The sequence below is a fragment of the Hemibagrus wyckioides genome, linkage group LG07, assembly GCF_019097595.1.
Source record: "Hemibagrus wyckioides isolate EC202008001 linkage group LG07, SWU_Hwy_1.0, whole genome shotgun sequence".
Lineage (NCBI taxonomy): Eukaryota > Metazoa > Chordata > Actinopteri > Siluriformes > Bagridae > Hemibagrus > Hemibagrus wyckioides.
Genome location: NC_080716.1, coordinates 19,813,587 through 19,833,151, shown reverse-complemented (window position 1 = coordinate 19,833,151; position 19,565 = coordinate 19,813,587). Strand labels below are relative to the sequence as shown.

The 19,565-nt window shown below is 39.6% G+C and overlaps 2 protein-coding genes across 2 annotated transcripts; one reads left to right on the top strand and one right to left on the bottom strand.

Annotated features, from left to right (window-relative positions):
- Nucleotides 1–7,260: 7,260 nt before the first annotated feature.
- trip6 (thyroid hormone receptor interactor 6) lies at nt 7,261–15,830 on the top strand. Its single transcript, XM_058395512.1, has 10 exons — nt 7,261–7,414; nt 9,218–9,434; nt 10,199–10,353; nt 10,734–10,838; nt 11,093–11,650; nt 12,190–12,280; nt 12,395–12,564; nt 12,878–13,056; nt 13,331–13,451; nt 13,571–15,830. Exons 1-10 carry the CDS (start codon nt 7,403–7,405, stop codon nt 13,700–13,702), a joined length of 1,740 nt encoding a protein of 579 aa, XP_058251495.1. The 5' UTR covers nt 7,261–7,402; the 3' UTR covers nt 13,703–15,830.
- Nucleotides 15,831–15,951: 121 nt separating this feature from the next.
- sst5 (somatostatin 5) lies at nt 15,952–16,920 on the bottom strand. Its single transcript, XM_058395513.1, has 2 exons — nt 16,765–16,920; nt 15,952–16,340 (listed from the first exon to the last, which is right to left on the bottom strand). The coding sequence occupies exons 1-2, from the start codon at nt 16,900–16,902 to the stop codon at nt 16,161–16,163; spliced, it is 318 nt and encodes a 105-aa protein (XP_058251496.1). The 5' UTR covers nt 16,903–16,920; the 3' UTR covers nt 15,952–16,160.
- Nucleotides 16,921–19,565: the final 2,645 nt, after the last annotated feature.

The window sequence follows — 19,565 nt, the reverse complement described above, 5'->3', positions numbered from 1 at the left end:
TTAGAGTGCGTGAGTTGCTAAACAGCAGGGTGTATGAATGCGTGCCTGTGTGCTTGTGCGTAGGCATACATGCATTGTCAGAGGGTCACAAGGTCTAATAACACTGTCCAGGAGTTCACTTAACCAAAACAAATCTCCACTAACCTGTTTGATTCCCTTCAGGACACAGGAACTGCAGCAAAAAGACCAAAAGATTTTGAAAGATCACTCAATTCTTCAGTTTGCCCTGCAATTCAAACCCAGTAATATAATGAACCCATGTTTTGTTTTGTTTTGGGGTTTTTTTAATGTATGGTTAATAAAACAGGAATAATAAATAAATAAATAAATAAATAAATAAATAAATAAATAAATAAATAAATAATTTTTAAACAAAGCAAATATCAAATAAGCTGAATAAACATGATTATATCATGTATATTTTGTTAACATTTAAAGCAACCTGATCTTAATACGCTTTAATTTACTGCATCACTTCAGTAACATTATTTTTGATTTATTAAAACAGAGGAACAACCTCTTCTTTAATGTCAGCTAGACAAAGGAGCTGATAGTGGACTTCAGTACTAAGCAGGAGAGGAACTACCAGACCCCCGTGATCAACGAGAGCCCAGTGGAGAGAGTGGACAGCTTCAGATACCTCGGTGTTCACATCATGGTCCTGTCACATCAAAACCGTGGTGAAAAAGGCCCGGCAGCGTCTCTACCACCTCAGACGCTTGAGAGACTTTAGACTGCCTTCTAAGGTGCTTAGGAACTTTTACTCCTGCACCATAGAGAGCATCCTGACGGGAAACATCACAACCTGGTTCGGGAACAGCACCATGCAGGACAGACGAGCTCTTCAGAGGGTGGTGCAATCAGCTGAGCGCATCATCCTTACCAAGCTCCCTGACCTGCACTCAATCTATAACAAGCGGTGCTGGACCAAGGCCAGGAAGATCATGAAGGACCTCAGCCACCCCAACAATGGACTATTCTTTCTGTTGAGGTCAGGAAAGTGCTTCTGCTCCCTGAAGGCCAACACAGAGAGACTGAGGAGAAGCTTCTTCCCACAGGCTATATGGTCTCTCAATCAGAACTCCACATAGGACTCAACTGATTGGACTTGTTATGTTTCCTTCACACGTGTTGGAACACACCAAAACCAACCACTCTGAACAGTTGCACATTACAGGACCGAAGTACATAAAACATATATGTTGCACATTTGTGGTTCTGTTACATATAAAGAGGACTACTGTGCACTACTGCACTTTAAAGATGGACAATACCACTGCTGCTCATCATATTTCATTTCACTCCATGACCACCCCGTACTGCTGCTGTCTGCACATTGCACATTTCACATACTTTATATAGTCTATTTACACAGTTCTTACTTTTTACATTTGTCTTTATTTCACATACTATACATATATTTCTTTCCGCAATCAAATTTTTGCTTCATGTGCTAAATAGTGACATCCTAAATCCTATGAATTTAACCAGATTATTGCAAAATGCAGGACTGCTACACTATACGTGTCTTTTCTGTCATCTATGATTCATAATAATATAATATTTATGAGGAAACTTCTATTAGATTTTAGCCAAAAAGACGAGACTAGGCATTCTGAAAGGCACACTGGCTGATGCTAGATTCTTGTTCTTTGATCCGGGTCCTGCCCTCAGACTTGAAAATCCTGTGCAGAATTGCTGCCAGGTCAGCGGGTGAAACAAGATTACACACCCTACTCAGACCGCTGACACAAGCTGTCGGCCGTATCAGTCTGGCTTCCTGTGACTTTGTGAGTTTCTCTGTGTGTGTGTGCATGCACTTCAGGGCCCTTGTTATGGGCATAGTGAGGAAGGAAATGGGAGAGTGAAAAAAATGATACGGGGTAATACCCTTCTCTCACAACTGAAAAACAACACCCAGAGAAATGCAGCACACAGATGTGCAGGAACCATGGAACACCCTCTCCGCCCCCTACAACCTCCACATCTCCTCGATGCTTCCTGTGAGCAACACACACACACACACACACACTCACACTGAGGCAGGCATGAAACGCCTGCACAGGACATCCGTCAATAAGGTTCAGCGGAGAATGAGAATGGACATATGAGGCCCACAAAGGTCTCCAGTAGGTTGAAAATAAATGGGAAGTTACCTCATCTTGAACATACTACATAGTTCATGGAGAGGTTCTGGCACACAGACACTGCTGGCACATTTTCAATTACACATAACATTATAAGACAGATGTGGTCATATATCCTTTATTGTAGATCTTATAATTGATAGGATTACATATTTTATTCAAGAATTTTCCATGGTCAGCCGGCATAGCCTGCATCTTTACAGTATTGTATTGCATATTGTCTTACTAGTTGAGTTCTGTTCAAACACAAAATCTTTTTGCTCATTTTGCCTAAACTATTGTATTAAACTTAGTATTGCTGATCAAACTTATATAAACAGTTTTAAATAAACTGCACTACAGAAATTCTGTATATTCTGCATATTCTTTGTTTTTATGTACCACTGAAATCTCAGTCATGTGCCTTGGGCTTTCAATACTTCTGAGAGGCTCTTGAGAATGGTATTGGACACATGTATACTGAAAGGGACAATATATGTTCTTTATATGTCCAGATGGCAGAAATACATTCATTTATTAGCAACATGTAATATAATACAGTGTAGATCCCCCCTTTACTTTCAAACCAGCCTCAATTCTTCATAGCATGGATTCCATAAGATGTTGAAACCTGACTGCATGACTGCATTACACAATCCCTGTAGATTTGCCACATGCATTTCAAGCTGTGAATCTCCCGTTCTACTACATCCAAAAGGTGATATCTGGTGAATTGGAATTCCACTGAACATCTCTGAACTCAGTGTCATGTTAATGAAACCAGTTTAAGATGACTATTGTGTTGTAACATGGTGCATTATCATGCTGGTAATAGACATTAGAATATGAGTAAATTGGGGGGTAATGAAGGGATGCACATGCTCAAGAACAAAACTCTAATGGACAGTGACATTCAAGCGATGACTGAAGTACACCAAGAAAACATTCCCCACACCATTACACCACCTCCCCCAGCCTGGATTGCTGACAAAAGGTAGGTTGGGTCCATGGATTCATATGGCTGGCACCGAATTCTGACCCTACCATCTGTGTGTCTCAGCAGAAATCCAGATTCATCAGACCAGCCTACATTTTTCCAGTCTTCAACTGTCCAGTTTTTGTGAGGCTGTGCCCACTACAGCCTTAGCCTTCTGGTCTTGGTTTCCAGAAGTGGAACCCAAAATTGTCTTTTGCTGTTGTATCTTACTTACCTCGAGGTTTGGTGTGTTACATTCTGAGATCCTTTTCTGCTCACCACAATTGTACAGAGTGCTTATCTAATTTACTATAGACTTTCTGTCAATTCAAACCAGTCTATCCATTCTCCAATGATCTCTCCTATCAAGTGCGGACTGGTTTTTATTTATTGCACTATTCTGAGTAAATTCTAGAGACTGATGTGCAACTGAAAATCTCCAAAAGATCAGCATCTATAGAAATACTCAAATCAGCCCATCTGACACCAACAATCATGTCATGGTCAAAAACACTGAGATCACATTTTTACCCATTCTCATGGTTAATGTCTGTATCTGCACGATTTCAGAAGAGAATACTTATATGTCTGACCACTAAATTGTCACTAGTGGAGATGTGCTTGTTTTATAACCGATAATAATGACAAAAAATATGATACAATTGAAAATGCAAGTCAACAGTAAATTCCTAGCAAAACACACTAATTAATAACCTTCCAAATTAAAAACCTTATCAGGACAAATTTATGGTTTTGAAACCCTGTGATTTAACTAAACATACAGCCAGCACACTAACATGAATCGGAAGTATCTTTTGGACTGGGCTGCAAAGTGCATGCGTGTCTTTGTGTTCATGTTTGTTTTGATGGAGCCCAGAATCAATTGTGCATTTTGTGCGAGAGGGAGACTGAAAAAAGAGAGAAAGAAAACAACAGAAGAAGAAAAAAATAAGGAGATGTGGGTCTAGGCGACTTCCAGGCATTGTGCGAATAACGGAAGAGAGGGGGTGGCCGAGGAAAAGTGAGAACATTACTGAAGGAGGTTCACCAATTAGCGGAAACCGCACAGTCTGTCTGACTGGCAGCAGCAGCACTTTTATCCAGAGCTCTGTGTCGCACCTAGTGTCTCATAGCACTCTCTTACCCTCTGGATGGGATAAATCTGTCCACTGTCTGTAATTCTGCTGCTGTTTATGAACCCTTTGCACAATGAAGGATTAAAACATTAAACATCACTTTGTACATATGTAGTTAAAACCAAGCCTTAGATTAAACCTTAGATTAAATATTTTTCTCTTTTGTGCAATATGGCTAGGTGGAGTCTATTTAATGTGCAGTCATAGTCCAATTTGATGCACTATTAAATAATTAATTAATTAATAAATAAATAAATAAATAAATAAATAAATAAATAAATAAATAAATAAATAAATAAATAAATAAATAGGTTGATTGATGGTCCACTACAAAATCACTACATTTTAAAAATATTCATATTACTTGTCTAAAGCACCAAAACACACACCAATCCGACGATCCTAGGAACCACAAATGCAAGTAATAAAGACATAAAAAATACACAGGAAATCGTTCATTTTTAAAAATTTCTTTAGAGGATTTTATATAAGGCAAAATAACACTATTGCAGCTGTTAAAACAATAACTGCAGCCACGGTAAACTGCTTCTTCCTGTCGAAGCTGTTGTGAACATATAAGGACATATACGAGGGCTATCCGGTAGGGCTGAAGTGGAGAGGGGGGGGTTTGTTTTTCCTCTTTAGGAAGCTGACAGGAGGCCGAAACGTGGAAAAAAAACTTGACCAGAAAAACAAAGAGAGAAAATACTGAAAATGAGCTTCCTTTGAAGTGGAGATAAAGTGGAATGTAGGAAGTTTGTAGAAGTCATGTAGAAGTGTGTGTGTGTGTGTGTGTGTGTGCATTTTGTTTGGACCACGTGTCCCAACAAGGAAAACTGCTTTTTAACAACTGTAGCTTTTATTTAAAGGAAAAAGGAAAAAAAAAGAAAAGAAAAAAAAAAGAAAAGGAAAAGGAAAAACTACACAAGCCAAAAAAAATGTCCTTTTGGTTGCTAAGGTAAATGTTATGGTTAGATTTATTATATAATTTTTTAGCTGTATTAATAATTATGTCAGTGGAAGATTCTCACAAGGATAGCAAGACAAGCATGTGAGTGTGTTTTATGTGTCATAAGTGTGAATAATACACTAGTCATTGCTTTTCCAGTCTCTCAAAATGGTGGAAAGTGAAAAATGCATTGTGGAAGCCCATGAATCAGCCAAGAATTGCCCTATGACAAGTCCAACACTAGAGAAGGAGGAGGGTGTGTGTGTGTGGGGGGGGGGTTGCTGAAAAGAAATCAGTCCTAACACCATAACCTATTCAGCTGTCAGCAAAGACAAAGAGGGGGCAGTGTCTGATCGAACCTGAAACATTGCCTTGGTTTTAGTGGTCCATGATAGTCTAGTACTAGTACTAGAAGTGTCTCTATCATACACATAAATCTAAATAAAACAGATCAATAGCTGCTACAAACATGGTTTAGACTCTATTGCATTACCCACTTTATTCACTACAAAACTGTGTACTAGTCGACGCTGCACTGTCAAATATTATATTCTACTGTCCTGCACTGTTCAATACACATTTGCACACATGCATCCTATGTAGTGCTGCATAGGTCAATGTGATGTACTTAGTTCTGTGTTGTCTCCTGCAGTTTTGTCTTGTGTATAGCACCATAGTCCCGTGGGAACGCTGAATCATTTTACTGTGTACTGGACCAGCTGTATATGGTTACATAACAATAAAAGCTTCTTGAATTGACAACTTATGTCCCATTCTGACCCAAGCCCAGTGTCATCAAGACTGGCTCTGGATCCACAACAACTTTGACCAGTTACTGAAAAATAATATTGAATTCATTTAATCATTGTCCACTCTGCAATATACTGACATGACAGTATCAACTGTTTAACTGTTAATATCAACTGTGCCTAATTAAAGTGATTCAATGCAGCCTTTCTCTAAATATATCCAGATTTTTCTACTACAAGTTAAAAAAAACCCACATAAACAATCATTTCTCGGTTCATCCAAAAACTAAGCTCTTAGATTTTCTGAGTTCTAGAGTATTTATCTTAAAAACCTTTTCTTAAAATTGGAACAAAATATGGGAGTTAAATGTTTGACTGACAGTGTATATAGATGGCAGTACCAATTGCATTTATCAGCTAAATGCATGACATCGGAATCTGAAATTTATACTATATGTGCAAAGAAAGTATAGCCTTGGGACTCCAGTACGGTCTAGGAATTATTCCAGGAATTATGTTATATCCCTGACGTTTCCTCTTAATGTCAACGGGTTATCTTTTCTTCCGTGAATCCTTGGAGAGCCTATTTTAACTGCAGTACAGCTGTTCGTGTGAAATTACATGCTTATCCATATCTCTAAGGCTTTGACCATAATTTGCAGAATTACATGAAGAAGACTGACATGTTGATCCCCCACAAACACACACACACACACACACACACACAAATGGATCATTCCAGAAATCATATCATCCAGTTTCAAGCCTGACTCTAAGAAGTAAGGCTTACAGTTCACCATAATCAAGGTCAGAATCTCAGCACTGCAGTGACTTGTGTTAACTGACATCTAACACTTCATAACTGCCCAGTTTCTGACCACAGGACTGCAGTTGGAGGGATATTTTTGGTTGTTGGACTATTTTCAACCCAGAAGAGACACTGAGTTGAGAATGTGGTGCAGCCGGTAATTTTATATGTACACAATGCATGTCTGTGGTATGTTTACCTGAAAAGTGCTGCAGGACTGGTGCTATATATACTACACTCTTTTAAGAAATAATTCTCAGTAAGAAGCCACATGATACCGTTTAATGATCAAAATATCAAGTGTCTAGTGGACAAAAAGGCAGAAGGGTCAGTTGTAACCTTTCCTCTCCCTGAACGTGAGATGCTTGAGATATGTGTATTCATTAATTTAGATATTTATAGATCAGACGACCTCTCTGCCAAGCAAGGATTTAGTTCGCCTTTGGTGGTTATTATTTCTGAGATTGAGGATATGTGCCATCTGTCATTCCAATATGGGATACTGCCTACACGGTGCAGCGCGCGCGCCCCTCACCGAACTGACGTCACGGGTTTAGAATGTCGCCACGGGCCCCGGATCCACGGGAAAGTCTCTCACTGGGATGAAGTCGATGCTAAAACAGAAAAACTCCTAAACTTGACCTACGCATCGCGTCGAATGCATGGCGAAGTAACGTAGGCCATTTTTTTCCTGTTCTTTCTGCCTGAACGAGGATGTTTAAGGGAAGTGTTAGGTGTGTATCATGGTGGGTTTAGGCTACAGCTAGCATGCTCATGCGTACGCTGTCTCTTTGAAAGAGAATACACGTTTCAGCTCCTACTGGTATTTTATATTGATATAGATCACTATATAGATCACTATGCAGGATGGACGACTATGCAGCTCACGCGCTCTTGCATTTTGCACGCCGTTTGTTTAACATTGAGCAAAACAAAAGTGTGTAATCGCTAAAATGCACGGACTTATTCTTAAAGAGCTACTCTCCCTTGCAAGCTTACAAGATAAAAAAAAAACTCCAATCAGAATTCAGCACGATTAGTAATGGATACATGTTATCCCTTAAGATGACCGGGCAAACAACTCTGTTTCATTTCCCAGATGAGAGTCGAGTCAGTCCGGCTGTAGACGTGGTGGAATATAGCCAGCATTTTTGAGGAGGAGGTAGGGACACTGATCATAACAATCATGTTGCACTGTTCCGGTTTTCTACTCTATAAACTCGGCGGATATGAAATCCGTGTTGCTGTGATGATTTTGAGTCGCTTTATTGCGACGATTTTAGAAGTTTCTTTGATCTCGCGCTAAACAAGGCGTGAGTTGAAAGCGGCTCGCGCACCCTCCCACTCATGGTAAGAGTGTAGCGGATACACTGACACACTACCGGCGAATGCAACATGTTGTTTCCGAGCGTGTTTGCAGGTAAATCACCGTCTATTTTGAAAGCATTATGCGAAAACCTCAGTGTGTGTGTTTGTGTGTGGATCATGGCCAGCAGTCCTCGGAATTGAGTTTGCGCCTGAACGGCTATTGATACAAACGGAGTCGGTACACAGCTCGGTTACATCTCCTACTTGGCCGTTGGTTTGGACGCAGGCCTGTATAGCGAGAGTACAGGTTAACCAAGCAATTGTGTTGTTTAAAGCCTCTTAAAATAGTTTATAAACCCATCGTGGCCACACATACTGAATGAAGCTATCACCTGTTGCATGTATCAGAAGCTGAAATGTGATACAGATATGTTACAAAGTTTAGGCCATGTTTGCCCAGTAACCCTCACCAGTCTCACTGCCCTCAGCTTTGTGCGTTAGGAAGCTGCCAGTATTCCAGGTTTTGCTCACCATTGTCAAGTGGATATTATTCTTCTAGTCCAGATGGATCGACAAAAAAACAAATTGCACATGATTTCCGATCTTATTTTGATGTTTGTACACAAAGTGTCACGTCCAAAAAGTCAGGACAATAGCTATTGTACCAATGGGGGACCAAGAGGAACTTTGCACCTGTGGGAGTTTTGTGTGTGTAGTAGGCTGTTTGCTGGAGCACCCCTGGAATTCCCCTCTTGCTTGAGAATAGTTCCTTTTTCCTGCTCGGTTTGTTGTAGCAACTACAGCTTGCCAAACTGACACTCCTAACTGTTTATTTACATATCCAAAACCTTAAAACCTCACAAGGTTTCGATTTGCGATGATGTACAGTAGCGTCTTTACTAATTCAACCAATTATCAGGTTGGATTGTAGTTAATTGCTCATATATTCCAGCGGTCAATATATTAATGGCTGAGCAAACAACTATTATTGTTCAATCACTCTTTATCTTATCTATAACGGTATCTTTTCTTTAACATGCTTCCATAAACCAGATATGATTTTTTTATGTTGCTGATTTAGTATATCTTAGTTTTGAGTAAACATATATGCATGGTCATTCTCATGCTTCTTAAAAAAATAATAATAATACTTTCACTGTGCCAGTGGAAGCTCGTTATGTCCAGTCCTACCTGGCTGCCTCCAAGAACTCTGAGTAGCCCTGAGAGACCTACAGCACAGATGGCACACTCTGGACCTGCTTTCTACAGACCACCCAAAAAAGGTCCATCTGACCAGAGAGCCAAATATGGTGTTTATGATCAAAATGGAGCAGCAGGAGGAAATGGTGTACCCTCAAGGTACATTGCCACTGGACCCTCAGGTGAGAAATACTTCTATAAGGTGCTTGCTGTATGTACACACAAAGTTGTGCATGCATTTTAGTTCTATAAGATGGACCAAAATGAAAAGTCTTGGTGTTAAATGGAGTAGATCTCAGGACGAATGTCATACATTACAAGGTCTTAAGAGAACATACTGTATCTGCTAACCTGATTGGGTCCATGGTTGGGTCAGTACTAATTGACCAGTCCTGATTATTTTTACAGAATGCACGAAATGTGGATGACAGTTTTGAAATATATTCCCACTTGGAGAGTAGAATAAACATGTTCTCTGGAAATTCTACAGAACTAATGGGCAAGTTGAAACTGACACTTCTCTTGGAAATGGTGGTGAATAAAACCTGTTTGGCTTCCCTACCTTCTGCCAAGAGCACAACTGGGAGTGTATAACAATCAAGAGTATATGAACAAAGCCAGATTTTAATACAGACATGGTGTTTTTATTCTTTCATAGGCCAGAAGAGAAGGTTTTGGTTCTGATTTTGTGTTTCTTGACCTATTGTTGAATGTGCGTGGTCATTTATCCTTTTTGCAATTGCACCCATCTCTGAGGATTGCTTCTTAACTTGACTTTAGATACTACTAATGTTACTGGTTTCTATTTGTTCTGTCTGTACAAACAATTAGTTTGCTGACAGTTTAAACAATGATTTGGATAGAGGGACCTTTTTAATACATGGTTGGGTGACAAAATGGAAGATTTATATTTTTAACAGTGTTATGGGTGTGTGTGCTTATTTAGGTGGAAGCATGCATCATCAGCACCAAGACGGTTATTCAGGGCCGTCATCCTATCACCCCCTTTCTCCACAAGGAGAGCACTATTATCCCCCAGGTCATGGACCCAAAGATGACCATCTCTTCTGGAGCACCCACATGACCAGCTATGATCACCATGTGAGTCCAAACCAGATATATGATTTACTGTGTGTGAGTGTGTCTGTTTATGAAGAAAGACACCATTGTCATAATTTTCCCTAATGGCAGTGTATCACTTTTGCTGATAGCGTTGTGGAATTTGGACATAGGGATTCTTCTACACATTTTTAGGCACTTCCAATGATAGTATATGTAATTGATTTGTATAGATTTTATTTGTATAGATATAAAATGTGTAACAAAAAAAAAGAAAAATCTCTTTTTATGTACTATTGAAATCAGGTTTTGAAAGCACACTCTGGAAATACATTTGGAAATCTACCTTGTTTGCCACCTGAATTGTAGTAAATCAGTTCCTTATGAATAATGCTGGTTTTGTCACGTCTTGTCATTTTCAGACACGTGGGTCTGATAAACACCTCACTAACATTGATGCAGAGATAGATTCTCTCACATGCATGCTGGCTGATATGGACAGCCATCCTCAGAACACAAGCACACAGGTACGCTAGTTTCTGGCTCTTATCTTTGCTTCAGACATTAACAATTAATAGTCATAGTGATTTTTCTTTTAAATAATATTCTGTATTACAGTAATATTCTGTACTGTTACTCTTGTATTAAAATTGTCTGCATTTTCGGAATTATTTACAGTTTTGTTGTTGCTGTTACAGATAAATGAAATATATAAAATCATACTCAAAAATCTAGGCTATTCTATTTCTGAGTGAAAGATTTACACTTTCGATCCACACAGATATACGACAATGTGCCTTACAACAAGCATCTCCACAGCGAGCGCTACAAACCATCCAACCAGACAGGTGCCCTGTCCCAGACCAGACCCTCCATGGGTTACCCTCCTCATCCTCAAAGCCAGTACCATCCTTCTCCACCTTATGCATCCACTCCAAAACCTGAATATGTCTATCCATCCCCATCGTCCTCCACCCACAAACCTTACCCCCAGCCAGTGCCAGCCTCCTACACCACCGCCTCCACTCCGAGTGGGCCTCGCTTTACCGTGCAGGTCAAAACTGCCCAGCCTGTCACTTATTCTCAGAGCGGCAGGCAGGCAGAGCAAGCCTACACCCCGCCACCTCCTCGCCAGCATGCTACTTGCCCCACCCCACAGGACCGTCCACATTACTCAGAGGTCCCAGGGCAGGGACAGGGCTGGTACCCACCACCACCAATTCCAGCCCAGCAGGCCCATGGTGACCCGGCAGCATATAAAGCAGGCTCCAGTGGTGTTCAGCTGCCAAGCAGGGGACAGGGATCATCAGGAAAGAAAGGACAAGAGCAGAGCTACCAGGTTAGTAAGGTGACCATTAATTTATAATAACCTCTGTTCTTTTTACTAGATTTTGGGGCATAGCTATGAAGCTTGCCCATTCAATTCAATTTCAAACCATGTTTGGTTCACTTAGATCCAGTGAAAGGAAATTGTAAAGCTACATCGTACAAACATCTTAAAAAATGCATGCTTCAAACTGGCAACAATCCTTTGGCCATATAGTGTATATGCAAATTTTTAGCAATACTGTGTATACTTCACAAATAGCATTTAAGGTTTTTTTTGTTTTGTTTTTTTTGGCCTAATGTACTACATGATATTTTCACTTTTTTATGTGAAAATATCAAATATGGTTACATTTATGTCTACATAAGCCATTCGCTGTCTTTTATTGAGGAATTAGAGGAATTCTTCTAGAGAAAGTTCTACCCAAGTACCTACCATCATTTCATAAATGGGTGTATAAAATTAAATGATGCTTAGGGATTTTTGTGAATAAGAACCCAAATGAATATTTCTTAAATGTGATAACTCAGTTGTCATTGTTTTACCACCAGGGAAGCGTTCCCAGACCTGAAGAGGAGTTGGATCGTCTCACTAAGAAGTTGGTGTATGACATGAATCATCCTCCCACAGAGGAATACTTCGGTATGATGGTTCATTCATGCCCTTATAAACAATTAGTCACTCCTTCATTTTATAAATCTTAAAGGGTGATATTGGCATCTTTTCCCCCATTCTACCGCTCTGTTTCTCTCTCAGGCCGGTGTGCTAGGTGTGGAGACAACGTGCTAGGTGATGGGAGCGGCTGTATTGCTATGGAGCAGGTGTTCCATGTGGAGTGTTTCACATGCATCACCTGCCATGCCCAACTCAGAGGCAAGCCTTTCTATGCACTGGACAAAAAGAGCTACTGTGAGAGCTGTTACATTGTGAGTTGTATCTTTTTACTCGGCACCTTTATTTGCTTTTTTTGTATTTTCTTTGCCCTTTCATATTTTGCCCCCCAAAATGTCTTCACATTTTATTTTGCGTTCTTGTACATGGCCTCTCCACCACAGTTCCCTCCATCATTCTCCTAGACATCTTAATGCCTCATTTAGGGGTAGAACTGGACATCCCTTTGTCATAGTGTTTCAACCTTATTCACCATTTTTTATTTTTTTTTCAATTGCTTATTTAAATGGAATTTCTCATCTAACTGTCTCAATTGGGCTCATTTCCATGATTGTTCCCTGTTTGCAGAGCACATTGGAGCGCTGCTCAAAGTGTTCAAAACCAATCCTGGACCGGATCCTCCGAGCAATGGGGAAGGCGTACCACCCACGCTGCTTCACATGTGTAGTCTGTGGCTGCTGTCTCGATGGCGTTCCCTTCACCGTGGATGCCACTTCACAGATTCACTGCATCGAAGACTTCCACAGGTAACCGCAACTGCGTTGTGTAGGCTTGGATTTTAGTGCCATTCTATATATACTTGCTTAAGTCTTGAAAATGTGCTAGACTTTTTCTGAAACTGAGCGTATTCAACCAAGTATTCTGCACGTTAGGGCGGTTGTGTTTCTGTGGCACCATTTGTCCATGATTGACCTTATTGATCAAATTTAAACATCTTGTACAATATAATCAGCCGTAATTTAGATGTGATTGAAAAGCATGCTATAGCTAGACATGTTTTTTTCAACACTGTGTGAACAGGAAGTTTGCCCCAAGATGCTCTGTGTGTGGGGAACCCATAATGCCTGAGCCAGGTCAGGAGGAGACTGTGAGAATTGTGGCTCTGGATCGCAGTTTCCATGTCAACTGCTACATTTGTGAGGTTTGTACATTTGTCTTGAAGTTAATGTGTTCACTTGCTTTCTAAATTGAGCAAATTAAGCTATTAATTAATTATGAGAAAGTAGTCCGTGCAACATTGAGTCTTTGACTGTGTTGCAGGAGTGTGGTTTGCTGCTCTCATCTGAAGGAGATGGTCGAGGTTGTTACCCTTTGGATGGTCACATTTTGTGCAAGAGCTGCAGTGCCCGAAGAATCCAGGATCTCTCCGCCAAAATCTCCACTGACTGCTAACAACAACCTTCTGATCTCTTTCACTGCTTTCGGCTTTTTGTTTTTTTTATTTTGGACCCTTTAAAGGATATTTGAGAAAATGTTACTGGTATGGTTAAACTATTTAGCCCTTTATTTTTGCCACCCCCCCCCCCCCCATTATATTAGCAGCCGACTAGATAATGAAATAAATTCACATACGCTATAGCTGAATTCTATATACTCAGGGTTTATAGTTAAGCAGAGCCATGAAATATGAATGAAGTCTTTTGCATAGGCCACTTTAAGAGGGCAAGTAATCTTCACTTTAATGAACAAAATGGTTAGTTTACTGCAGTGATCACTATGAATTGTGAATAGCCTCTGTGTGCATGCGTACAAGTTTGCTGATTTTTCTCTAAAGGGCATGGGCAGGGTTTTTTTTTCTGCTTTATAGTTGTGGCACTGAGAACCTGTACTGTAGCCAGCAGAATTGTATTTGATTGTGCTAATTCATCAAACTTAAAATCCCATCAGTAATGAGTAGAGCTTCACTAAAATGCTCTTATTGTTCACATGTACTCTAGTCTCTATATCTGTATTTGTTGATCCCCTTCCTGCAAACAGCAAGAGTCTCATGACACTTAATTTAGCGTGCTGTGCTAGAACATGCTTAATAATAACCTCACACCTTCTGCTGGTCTGTGTAGGAAATGTTGGGCATCAGTGAACTAGAATGATTAACGCTACAACTGATCACTGTTACTGAAGAATATCAACATTCTGTTTAATACCTGAGAATGGAGACCAGTTTTTGTGTTTAATTTAGATCTATACCATAATTTGCTCTTTGTCAGGGTACATTTAGCTGATCTTTTTTTATATTTTTTATTTACAAATTAGCATGATGGCACAGTGTTAAACATAAATAAATGAAGGAACTGTAATGAGATATTTTTGTAAGATTCAGATCTTGGGCTTTACGAAAAGGACAACTTTACTATATGCAGTGTAATGTGAACATGGAAATGGTAGCTTAGTAGTAAAGTTGCTGTAAAGGGATTTGGAGATGTAGTGAAAAAGATTGTAGGTAAAGGGTATAGTGAGCTAAAAGATATAAAAAGAAACAAAAATTAGATCTGCGCTCTGCAATTTAGTGCCTCTTAAGCCCTAAAGCAGATTCTGCCTTATTTTGCCTGAAAGCAGTTTTATCATTCTATCAATCAAAGTCATTCTGGATTTAAGGAAAACTTATTTCTTATGGGTGTAGTCTTCTTTAAAAAGCACCTAAAACAATAAAGAGTACATTGCTTACTGAGTAGCTAATGTTGAAATAACTATATCCGGGTAAATGAGCTTTAGGCCTTAGTCCATTTTGATTGCTGCCATTTTGTTATCGGTGAGCTTTTATCTTTTGCCAACAGTTGTTAGTATAAAATGTGCCCTCATTATTGGTTAAATTGTCATTGTGCCCTTTTTGCCGGTTAAAATAAATTGATTGACTTGTGTTTTCTTATAGTGAAACTTGTGTAATGATTTGAATATCTGGATATTGAACATAGATGCTATTCCTGGTCATGGACTTACAAAATATTTAATGTCATTATTCACTCCCTATCAGAACTAAAAGCACAAAATTTCAGCTGATCTTCATTAATTGGATTTCAAAATGATAAATTGTGCTATCTGTGAGTGAATTTTATTTACAAATCTTACATCTGTTTTTAAACCATATAAAATATTCAATATTTGTAATGTTTTTTTATTTCTATTTTTATGTATGCTTGTACCGTTTTAAGTTTATGGTTCTGATTATACAGTAATGTGCCGGTGTCGTGTGAGCATTCTCATCCCTCTACAAATGTTGTTGATTTTTTTTTTTTCCTGCTACACAATATAACAATATCAGTGCTTAATTCTAAATGTTCTCTCAGTGCCCGCTGTTACTAATGTACAAGTACTCTTCATGCAGTAGAACATCACCTTTTGTTTGTGACTCATTAACTTTGAAACCGGCGCTCAGTAATGATTAAGAAACATCAGTTCATGAGTACATCCGTTCATCAGTACAGTCAGTGATGTTTTGTTTATAAACCATGGGTGTAACCTATCAATTAGTTCTGTTAGCTATGAATTTTGCAGATATATAAAACTGTTTCATTCACTTGTGTCTGAGTCTGAATAGAGCCCATATTTATTTTTTTTAATTTTTAATTTAATTTATTTGTTGTCCATATTCAGGACTATAGTGTTGTTCCACATCATAACCTAAGCCAATCTTTTTACACAGCCACAAAATGACTCTTATTACAGGTCAGATTTAGCCACTATTTGGTTTGAATACAAAAAACACACACTTTATAGCTAGCTACTCCATGTCCAGCTATACAGAAATTGGACTCCACCAAGCAATAGGGGTTGAATAGACAGCACAAGCTAAAGCATATACATCCTTTTCAAAATAAAACCACCAATGCAGCCATTTCATACAACGGTGCACCTAACAGGAGGTGAAAGTCTTCCAGAAGAAGTTCCTGCAACCGGCTTTCCGTTCACGCGGGGTTAAGGGAAGATGGCGTAGGATGCGGTTCAGCTCCACTTTATCGTCAGTAATGGTATCATTCTCATCTGGGCTCTCCAGCTCGGAAAGGAGCTTCAGAAGGAGTATGCGGGAAAGATCCTATGCACAGGATAAGACAAATTATCATGGAGTGCACAAAGCAAAGCTAGCAGAACATGAGCATATCTGATCAAAAACAATCCCTCTAAACTATCAGTAAATTTTGACCTGGTATATAATTTTTTAAACATGTTTCTATATGTGTGTGTGCCCTGCGATGGGTTGGCACTCTGTCCAGGGTGTATCATGCCTTGATGCCCGATCAAGGGCATCAAGGCAGGCCTGAGCACAGGCTCCCCGTGACCCGAGGATAGATCGGATAACTGGTACAGACAATGAAATGAAATGTTTCTATATGTGTGAAAAAGTAAAGATTTCAAATTTCAAAGACAAATTTCTTCATTATAAATAAAGATAAAATTCTGCATCATAAAAAAAACGCTATTTAAATTCTACTTGCAAAGAAATCACAAAGTTGAATTACCTCCTTGCCGTCTGCCTCGTTTTGGAGCATATGAGCCAGTAAGTTGGTTCTGGGAGCTGTTCTGACCCTACTCACTAACACAAGAAGGGACACAGCCAACACCAGAACCTGCATTTGAGAACACATCCTAGTGTTCATCCCAGAAACCCAGACTTATTACCTCAACTTGTCCACTGAGAGCTGATCACGGTCCTACAGCAGTTTGAAGTGGGTTATATACATGTCAGAGAGGTGGGTGTCTGGAGACGTGTTATTGGTCTAGATAGCGAAAAGCGTAGAAGGATGGCGGTTACGTGGATGTAGACCTGTGTATATTATGGGGGTCGTAGGCTCTGTGTTTGTTTGTGGGAGGGGTAGGTGTAAGTGTGTGTGGTGTGTCAGGATGAAAGTCAGGGCGTGTGAGAGAGAACTCAGTAGGGAAAAACAGTGATAAGGTCACCGGGAAGTGTTACCTTTCTGACGTCTCATCGTATAAGCCAAAGAACAGTTTTCAAAAACACCTACATTGAGCCAGTTTCTGAAGTTACCGATTAAGAGAAGTATACTGAACCCCTGATACTGGCTGCCAAGTAAACAAGTCCACTGACGTAAAATTAAAGGCAGAAGTGTGTCATTTGTGATTAAGTGCAAAGCACATTCATGTGTCTTGGTCTCTGCATGAGGTCCTTTTAACAAAGACTTGCTAATGACGAGAAGTGACTCAAATGTTAATTGGTCTGCATGCCCACTCCTCTCTTAATAAAAGGCATCCTGTGCTTGAGCTTATACAAGACACACACACATGCTGATATATACACCTATCACGACCTGGTATTTAACGAAACCCATATTTGAAATAGAAAATTAAGTATGACCTAAGCCTAAGGCAAAAAAAATGACATCTTAGCAAATGAAAATATCTTTAATATAATCAAATGTTTCTAATATTTCCTATGATAAGATTACTATAAATATGGTTATTATAGCTATGTTTAAATATTTTACTAATCTCAAGCTTGAGCTTTTTTTTGGTAAGTTTAAACCTTGAAATGAATAAAAACATTATATTTATATACAATAAATTTATAATAGTTTTATATATATACCCATAACATTAAAAACACTGACAAGTGGAAGTGAATTACTGTACATTGATTATCTTATTAAACTCGCACTTGTCAAGGGGTGGGAAATATTAGGCAGCAAATGTCAGTTCTTGATGTATTGAAAGCAGGAAAAATGAGCAAGTATGAAGATTTGAGTGACTTTGACAAGGTCATGGCCCCCCAGATCTTCACTGATGCATGAGGGAAATGATCATCTGCTTTGATCCTAAAGAAGAGTTACTGTAGCAAAATTTGCTAAATAAGTTAATGGTGATGATAGAAAGGTGTCAAAACACACAGTGCATTGACACAGACCACTCAGAGTGCCCGTGCCTGCTCCTGTCCATCGCCGAAAGCACCTACAATGGACACTTGAGCATCAGAATTGGACTATGGAGCAAAGGAATAAAGTGGCCTGGTCTGATGAATCACATTTTCTTTTACATTATGTGGATTTCTTGTTGTTTACTCCGGGTGCTCTGGTTTCCTCCCACAGTCCGAAAACATGTACATCAGGTTGATTGGTAATTCTAAATTGCCCATAGGAGTGATTGTGAGTGTGTGTGGTTGTCTGTCTATATGTGGCCCTGCCATGGACTGGGCGACCTGTCCAGGGTGTACCCCTGCCTTTTGCCCTATGTGCGCTGGGATAGGCTCCAGAAGATCCCCGTGACCCTAATTAGGAATAAGCGGGTATAGACAATGGATGGATGGATAGATGGATTTCTTGTACATTGCCTGTGTGTGTGTGTGTGTCATTGACCTGGGAAAGAGATGGCATCAGAATGCACTATGGAAATGCACACTGCCAGCCGACGGAGGCAGTGTGATGCTCTGGGCAGTGTTCTGCTAGAAAAACCTGAGGCCTGCATTCACATGGATGTTATTTTGACGCATACCAACTTCCTAAACATTGCGGCTTACCAAGTAAACCACTTTAAGGCAACGGAATTCCCAAATGGCAGTTACATCTTTCAGCAGGATAATGCTCCCTGCCAACCTACAAAAATTGTTCAGCACTGGTTTGAGGATCATGACAGTTCAAGGCATTGACTTGGCTCCAGATCTCCATCTGATCAAGCATCTGTGGGATTTCCTGGACAAACAAGTCTGACTATGGGCAGTGATTAAGGCTCAAGTGGTTGATGATCAGAGGATTGGTGTTCCAGCACCACCAAGTTCCACTGTTGGGCAATTGAGCAAGTCCCTTAGCCCTCTAGGGGCACTGTATCATAGCTGCCTCTGTGCTCTGACCCCAACTTCCTCAGCTGGGATATGAAAAGAAATGTTGTAATGTATGTGTGGTGATAATAAAAGCTTTTTGCCCTCAGTACTTTTTCTTCTAAAGGGTCTGCTACTAATGTCCTGGTGTCAGATACCCAGGCTGTAGCTGTCGTGATTAGCCTGAAGACTTTTCCTGTCTGGCCAGCACCATTCACAAACAAGGCCCTCTGCCAGGTGAAATCATAGATAATATACTGGTCTCCCTGACTGTGCCTTTTTCCTTACACTGGATACATACGTGTTGCCTTTGATTAGTTGACCTTGCTGCTTGAACTAAAATTGAACTGGGATTCGTTTCAATGGAAGAATAAAAAAGTCCTTTAGTATAAAATTATTTAGCAGAATGGTTTACCAAGACGACTAAAGTTAACGATCATTGTCTATACTTAACTATTAATAATATAATAATTCATTCTTTTCTGAATCATTATG